Source organism: Colobus angolensis, unplaced genomic scaffold (genome assembly GCF_000951035.1).
Source record: "Colobus angolensis palliatus isolate OR3802 unplaced genomic scaffold, Cang.pa_1.0 Scaffold239, whole genome shotgun sequence".
NCBI classification, from domain to species: domain Eukaryota; kingdom Metazoa; phylum Chordata; class Mammalia; order Primates; family Cercopithecidae; genus Colobus; species Colobus angolensis.
The window spans coordinates 339775-347902 of NW_012115588.1; the positions used below are offsets into that span (position 1 = coordinate 339775).

Here is an 8128-nt window from a genome sequence, read left to right on the forward strand (position 1 = left end):
CCTGGCAAACACGGCGAAACCCCGTCTCTACTAAAAATACAAAAATTAGCCGGGTGTGGTGGCGTGCACCTGTAATTCCAGCTACTCTGGAGGCTGAGGCAGGAGAATCACTTGAATCTGGGAGGCAGAGGTTGCAGTGAGCTGAGATCACACCACTGTACTCCAGCCTGGGGAACAGAGCAAGACTCATCTCAAAAAAAAAAAAAAAAAAGTCTCTCTTGTTATTTTCTATCACAGCACCCAGTGTGCTTCTGGTGCAGAAGGCACTTATGCAATTTGTAACTAATTATTTGTTTATGTATTTATTTTTAATGTCTCCCCCATTAGACAGCTCCATGATGGCAAAGAATATCTTTGTTCATTATATCAACCTCATTTACCTTAACACGTTGACTAGCATAGAGTGGACGCTCAATGAACATCTGCTGAATGAATGAAATAATGACTCCTAAGGCCCCTTTCAGCTGCCCAATAATTATTAGGTAATAGGATAAAAAATACCCAGTGTAAAGGGGGAGGCTTTTACTTGGGGTATAGGAAATATTTGATTCTTCACTATGATAAAAAAAAAGCAACTAAATAGCTCCATTCCAAGAAGTTTAGTTAAAACTTGACTGATGTGGGCCAGACATGGTGGCTCACACCTGTAATCCCAGCACTTTGGAAGGCTGAGGCGGGCGGATCACAAAGTCAGGAGATCGAGACCATCCTGGCTAACAAGGTGAAACCCCATCTCTACTCAAAATACAAAAAATTAGCAGGGCATGGCGGCAGGCGCCTGCAGTCCCAGCTACTCGGGAGGCTGAGGCAGGAGAATGGCGTGAACCTGGGAGGCGGAGCTTGCAGCGAGCAGAGATGGCGCCACTACACTCCAGCCTGGAGCTAGAGCGAGACTCCGTCTCAAAAAAAACAAAACAAAACTTGACTGATGTAATCTATTAATGAGTAACAGCTTCCTCAATGACTTTGTAAGTTTTGCTTTCAGATGTGCCTTATCATTTTAACAACTGGTTATCTAGGCCCAAACCCCTGTCAAATAATGGGTTGGCTACGAAAGAATTAGCCGATAAGCTCATTAAAAATACAGATTTTTGGACCAAAACTCCAGGAGATTGATTTAGTATTTGTGAAGTAAAGCTCTAGAATCGATATAATTAAAACTTTTCTCATTTTAAATAGATATTGTGTGTATGTAATACACAGGTCTAGAGGTTAGAAACAGTGTATAGCAAAGCTTCTCTTCTACTCCTGTTTCCCTGGCATTAAGTTCCCCTTTCCACAAGCTACTGCTGTTACCAATTTCTTGTGTATCCTTTTGGATAATTATTTGCCTATGCAAGCACATATATATCCTCTGATTTACATATTTAAAGAGCTGTTCTACTCTTGTTTTTTCTAATCTCATTTAACAATATATGTTGGAAATGAAGGTATCTGCATTTTAAACAAGCATCCTAGATGATTTTGATGTGAAGCCAAATATAGAAACAACTCATGGGCCCACGGTTGTGGGATTAAATTCAATTCACTACAACATATTAGAAACTCAAGGACATTGAAGGATGCTCTCAAAAGTAGCCTTGCTTACTTGACCTCTGCCCCCTCGTCTTACAGAGATGAACTAAATAATTCGCCAATGTCTCCACAGAAGCCAGGAAAAATTAGCCATTCAAATGGATGCTGTCAAAGCTTCAATTTTCAATTATTGGAATTCCTTCCTGCTCATCACTACCCGAAGTTACAAACTTGACAATTCCTGTGTTACACAAGACATTCCTGTATTTAAGTTGAAAAGAGGTGTGATCGTCACTGAATGAGGGCTGGTTTTTCTCACCGAAATACTTTCTTTACTAATCCTTATTCACACAACCTCATCCAAACTTCCCCCAAAACTGCTTTCTTGCCATTTGAGCAAAAGCAATTAACTTAGAAACTGTGGGGAGAGGATTGCTCGGTGAATCCCGGAGTTCGGGGCTCCTCTTGTCCTGACTTGACCTACCTAGGGGGGGTCTCTAGGCAGCTCTATCTCCCCCATCCCACCTACCCGCCGGACTGCATAGGGAGCTTCCTTTTGGCACTGAGGCAAGGTTCTCCGAGGGCCACCCGACCTCCGCAGTGTCTCTGTCACCACGAGGGGCACCGCGCGGCAGGCATCCTCACCTTTCCGACACCGCGCCAAGGAGGCAGGAGTGCACCAGGCTACCCGAGCGAGGCAGGGAACTCGCTGGGATCCAGCGCTGGTTTACTCCACACCCCCGTCGAAGGGGCTCTCGAGGGCTCGGTTTCTGCCCGAGCCCCCTGCAAGGTGGAGGAATGACTCCTCCATCCCTTCCCCTTGAATTCAAACGTGAGGATGGTATCTGCGAGGCTAAAGCGGGGCTCAGAGGGCCCAAACCTCAGACCACTCTCTTCTCCACTCGGCTTTTCTTCCATCCTCTGGGCCATGTGTCTTCCCGTGAGTCGTGGCCCAAGTCTCCCCACCTCGGCCAGCCGCCACCCTCTGGCCTGGCTGCCGCCCTCCTGCCCACCTGGCCCCTTCCCCCTCACCCAGCATGATGGGGCTGAGCCGCCGGGCCAGGCCCTTGGACAGGTCGTACACGTAGAGCTTCACCGGATAGAGATTCGGCGGCTCCATTGGGACCCGTGGCGACGGCGGCCACGACGGCCCTCGGGCACCCGGCAGCGACTTGGACCTTCCCGTACCCGCGGGGGGTGGGAAGCGGAGGGAAAGGGGGGGACCAAGCCCGGGCCCGGGCTGAGGCGTAGGGGAGAGGCTGCCCTGCGCTGCTCGCAGCCCCACACCCGCTACCGGCAACGACTACTGTGAGGTGACAGAGAGCGGACAGGGAGGGCCCACACGGAAGAGGGGGCGGGGGCAGGCATGCACTTTTGCGCATGTGCTTATTGTCCTGACGTACGGCGGGGGCGTGGCTTTGCAGAAGTGGGCGGGGCTCTCTGATTTCGTCAGGGACGTAGGTAGAAGCTGGTTGGGGAGTGTGCGTGCCAGCCTGACGCGAAATGGTGCGCACATGCGTGATGACGTAGGGGGCGTTGATTGGGACTAAGAACAGGGCCCGCGCATGCGTGGAATCTCGTCTTCTGTCCAAGTTGGTCGCTTCTCTGCGCCAAAGGTAAGCGGGCCGTTACCCATTTTTGTTGTTCGCCAGCTAGGCCTGGCCTCGTCCCGCTTCGCCCGCTCGGTCTCGCGCGCCCCCATAGCCTTGCTAGAGGGTTACCGTTAGCCTTAAGTGTGCGAATCCGAGGGGTAGCGACAGACTCGAGACCACGCTCCTTCCTGCTGAAGGAGGCGGCACCTCGCGTTTGAGGCCCGCCTGCGTTTGAGGCCCTCCTGCGCTTGCGGCCTGCCTGCACTTGAGGCCCGTCTGCGTTTGAGACCGCATTGGGCGTGATTGAGGAATTTGGGGAGGTTTTTGGGCGGTATTGAGGACGAGGGGGTCCGTTAGTGAGCACAGAATCCCGGAGCGGGAATCCTTCATCGCCTAAATGGCGCCGGGGGCGGGACCTCCGGCATCTGGCTACCGCGGGCCGCCGCGGGCCCTGAAACGTGAGGGATAGCTGAGACGAGGCTGTTAGTGGGATGGCCCCCATGCGCATTTACATGCGGTGCGACTGCCGAGCTTTCGAAGCGGCAGGATTTACCGTCCACGTACCTCACTACTAACCAAGCCTTTAGAACAGATCTCACGAGAACCTAGAGGTCGGTATTTTTTCGGTTTAAATTTGCCTGTTACTGACTTTAACGTCTTTCGCCTAGTGAGCAGTAGCCAACATGTCAGGGTGGGAGTCATATTACAAAACCGAGGGCGATGAAGAAGCAGAAGAAGAACAAGAAGAGAACCTTGAAGCAAGTGGTAAGTGACTTCAGCATGTAGTGCCATTCGGTGTGTGGAAGAAAGACCTTCCCTGCCCATCTCTGCTGGGTGGACTTTTCTGTTTGATGGCATGCCCTTCTCCTCCCAAATAATTCTGAAGTTCTTTTTTTCCTTTGAATTTTGCAGAGCTACCCTAGGCTCTTATATTCATATCCTACTCTAGTCTGCTCTAAGTTTTTTCTGGACACTGGTAGTTTGACATCTTTTGGGCCCTGATAAATGGCCATGACCATGGGTATTTTTTGCCAACTTAAGTGGTTCAGGTGAGACCCTTCTCATCCAGGAGAGTGGTTTTACCATTCCAGGACCTCAGTGTAAAAATGCCCCCACCCTGCAATAACTACCCCAACGAAAGAATAAATGCAAGCAACACAGTTACAGGAAAGCGATTGATTCCCTCAATGTAGCCTCCAGGTTTGGGAGTGTATGTTCAGGCAACACAGTAACACATAGAACAAAGGAAGAGAAATAGGGGTACATATAATCTTCATACTGGTTAATTTAACTCTTGGGTAGACGATTTTTGAATTTTTTTTTTTTGAGATGGAGTCTTGCTCTGTCATCCAGGCTGGAGTGCAGTGGCGCGATCTCGGCTTACTGCAACCTCCAATCCCCAGGTTCAAGCGATTCTCCTGCCTCAGCCTCCCGAGTAGCTGGGATTACAGGCGCGCTGTAATTTTTATACTTTTAGTAGAGATGGGGTTTCACCCGTCTTGGCCAGGCTGATCTTGAATTCCTGACCTTGTGATCCACCCTCCTCGGCCTCCCAAAGTGCTGGGATTACAGGCGTGAGCCACTGCATCTGGCCAAAATTTTGAATGCTTTTATTAAAAGTGAGAAACGGCCAGGCGTGATGTCTCAAGACTAATCCCAGCACTTCGGGAGGCCGAGGCGGGTGGATCACGAGGTCAGGAGATCGAGACCATCCTGAAACCTCGTCTCTACTAAAAAAAATACAAATAATTAACCGGGCATGGTGGCGAACACTTGTAGTCCCAGCTACTCGAGAGGCTGAGGCAGGAGAATGGCGTAAACCCGGGAGGCGGAGCTTGTAGTGAGCCAAGATGGTGCCACTGCACTCCAGCCTGGGCGACAGAACGAGACTCTGTCTCAAAAAAAAAAAAAAAGTGAGAAACATGTAGGAAATATAAAACATTAAATTTGCCGGCCGGGCGCGGTGGCTCAAGCCTGTAATCCCAGCACTTTGGGAGGCCGAGACGGGCGGATCACGAGGTCAGGAGATCGAGACCATCCTGGCTAACACTGTGAAACCCCGTCTCTACTAAAAAATACAAAAAAAAAAAACTAGGCGGGCTCGGTGGTGGGCTCCTGTAGTCCCAGCTACTCGGGAGGCTGAGGCAGGAGAATGGCGTAAACCCGGGAGGCGGAGCTTGTAGTGAGCCAAGATGGTGCCACTGCACTCCAGCCTGGGCGACAGAACGAGACTCTGTCTCAAAAAAAAAAAAAAAAAAATTAAATTTGCCGTAATCTGTATAATCTACCACCCTAACACAACTGCTACCGGCATTTTGACATTTTTGTATTTTTCCTTCAAGTATCTTTCAATCTTTATTTCCTAATAAAATATGTATCTGTTTTTTAATTTTTTAATAGAGACAGGCTGGAGTGCAGTGGTGAGATCGTCATAGCTCCCTGTAACCTCAAACTCCCCGGCTCAAGTGATCCTCCTGCTTCAGCTATCTCAGTAGCTAGTACTAAAGTGCCACCAACTCCCAATAATTTTTTAATTTTTTGTAGAGACAGGGTCTTGCTATGTTGATCAGGCTGGTCTCAAACTGCTGGCCTCAAGCGATTCCCTCCCCAGCCTTGGCCTCCCAGAGTTCTAGGTTTATAGTCATGAGCCTCTATGGCCAGCCTGTATCTGATTTCTTGTATTGTTGTAACGATGGTGCATATGCATTTTTGCCATTTTAATTTACACCAGTCTTCCAGATATAATTTTAAACAAATGTACATAATTTTGTGTTCTACCTTTTTTTCTTACTGTTGTAGCATGGATATATCTTTCCTTGCAAGTACATATATTTAATCTCTATAACTCCTTTTATTTATTTATTTATTTACTGAGACAGAGTCTCGCTCTGTTGCCCAGGCTGGAGTGCACTGGCTCAATCTTGGCTCACTGCAACCTCCGCCACCCCGGTTCAAGCTATTCTCCCATCTCAGCCTCCCGAGCAGCTGGGAACACAGGCGTGTGCACCACCACACCAGGCTAATTTTTGTATTTTTAGTAGACACAGGATTTCATCATGTTGGCCAGGCTGGTCTTAAACTCCTGGCCTTAGGTGATTTGCCCACCTCGGCCTCCCAAAGTGCTGGGATTACAGGTGTGAACCACTGTGCCTGGCGTATAGCTCATTTTAAATATACCATGATTTGGCCGGGTGTGGTGGCTCACGTCTGTAATCCCAACACTTTGGGAGCAGATCACCTGAGGTCAGGGGTTCAAGACCAGCCTGGCCAACATAGCAAAACCCCCTCTCTACTAAAAGATGCAAAAATTAGTTGATTCTGTGGTGACATGCACCTGTAGCCTCAGCTGCTCAGGAGGCTGAGGCACGAAAATTGCTTAAACCCAGGAGTCAGAGGCTACAGTGAACCAAGATTGCAACCCTGCATTCCAGCCTGGGCGATAGAGTGAAACCCTGTCTCAAAAAAATAAAATATGGGTCGGGCGTGGTGGCTCAGGTCTGTAATCCCAGCACTTTGGGAGGCCGAGGTGGGTGGATCACGAGGTAAGGAGATCGAGACTATCCTGACTAACATGGTGAAACCCCGTCTCTACTGAAAAAATACAAAAAATTAGCCAGGCGTGGTGGCAGGTGCCTGTAGTCCCAGCTACTCTGGAGGCTGAGGCAGGAGAATGGCATGAACCCGGGAGGCGGAGCTTACAGTGAGCCGAGATCGCATCACTGCACTCCAGCCTGGGTGACAGCAAGATTCCGTCTCAAAAAAATAATAATAAAATAAAATAAACCAGGCATGGTGGTTTATGCCTGTAATCCTAGCACTTTGGGAGGCCAAGGCGGGTGGATCACCTGAAGTCAGGAGTTTGAGACTAGCCTGACCAACATGGTGAAACTCCATCTCTACTAAATGCAGAAAATTAGCAGGGCATGGTGGCACATGCCTGTAATCCCAGCTACTTGGAGATAACCAGACGCTATATACCTTTTTAGGAAAAAACACGTTACTTACAATAGAGTCATGCTGAAGAAAGAAAACCTGAATCTGATTAAGCCTCTCTAGGTCCTTAGTAGGAAGGACAGAGGACTATGTTAATCTGCACCAAAAGAGGTCAAGCAGCAGGCCCGGCAAGGTGGCTCATGCCTGTAATCCCAATACTTTGGGAGGCCGCGGCAGAGGATCGATCAAGCCCAGAAGTTCAAGGCTGCAGTAAGCTATGATTGCGCCACTGTGTTCCAGCCTATGTGAGAGAACACGACTCTCTTTCTAAAATGATTAATTCATTACTTTATTTATTTATTTGAGATGGAGTCTCTGTTGTCAGGCTGGAGTGCAGTGGCATAGTCTCGACTCGCTGCAACCTCTGCCTCCTGGGTTCAAGCGATTCTCCTGCCTCAGCCTCCTTAGTAGCTGGAATTACAGGCATGCGCCACCACACACAGCTAATTTTTGTATTTTTAGTAGAGATGGGGTTTCACCATGTTGTCCAGGATGGTCTCAATCTCAACTTCGTGATCCTCATGCCTCGGCCTCCTAAGGTGGTGGGATTATAGGCATGAGCCACTGTGCCCTGCCATTTATTTATTTTTATTTTTTGTGAAACAGGGTCTCACTCTGTCACCCAGCCTGGAGTGCAATGGCGCAATCTTGGGTCACTGCAGCCTCCGCCTCCCGGGTTCAAGCAGTTCTTCTACCTCAGCCTCCCTAGTAGGTGGGATTACAGGCATGTGCCACCACACGCAGCTAATTTTTGTATTTTTAGTAGAGATGGGGTTTCACTGTGTTGTCCCAAATGGTCTCAATCTTTTGTCCTCATGATCCACAGGCCTTGGCCTCCCAAAGTGCTGGGATTACAGGTGTGAGCCACTGTGCCTGGCCAAAATAATTATTTATTTATTTTTGAGACGTAGTCTTGCTCTGTGGCCCAGGCTGGAGTACAGTGGCGTGATCTCGGCTCACTGCAAGCTCCGCCTCCCGGGTTCACGCCATTCTCCTGCCTCAGCCTCCCGAGTAGCTGGGACTACAGG

General features: G+C 49.2%; 2 protein-coding genes across 5 annotated transcripts in view; one reads left to right on the plus strand and one right to left on the minus strand.

Annotated features, from left to right (window-relative positions):
- DESI1 (desumoylating isopeptidase 1) overlaps window positions 1-2841 on the minus strand; it is a 28002-nt gene extending 25161 nt beyond the window's left edge. Inside the window, exons 1-2 of the mRNA XM_011945145.1 lie at window positions 2548-2841; window positions 2045-2160 (exon numbers count right to left, since the gene is read on the minus strand). Coding sequence (XP_011800535.1) covers window positions 2045-2160; window positions 2548-2635 — 204 coding nt within the window. The 5' untranslated portion in view covers window positions 2636-2841. The remainder of the gene's footprint in view (window positions 1-2044; window positions 2161-2547) is intronic.
- Window positions 2842-2923: 82 nt separating this feature from the next.
- The window catches only part of XRCC6 (X-ray repair complementing defective repair in Chinese hamster cells 6), a 37565-nt gene continuing 32360 nt past the window's right edge, over window positions 2924-8128 (plus strand). For 2 of the 4 annotated variants that reach the window (XM_011945091.1, XM_011945092.1), the window contains exons 1-2: window positions 2960-3131; window positions 3776-3872. In XM_011945091.1, coding sequence (XP_011800481.1) covers window positions 3791-3872 — 82 coding nt within the window. In that variant the 5' untranslated portion in view covers window positions 2960-3131; window positions 3776-3790. Of the gene's footprint in view, window positions 3201-3775; window positions 3873-8128 lie in introns of all 4 variants that reach the window. The other 2 variants (XM_011945089.1, XM_011945090.1) reach the window with 2 other exon arrangements.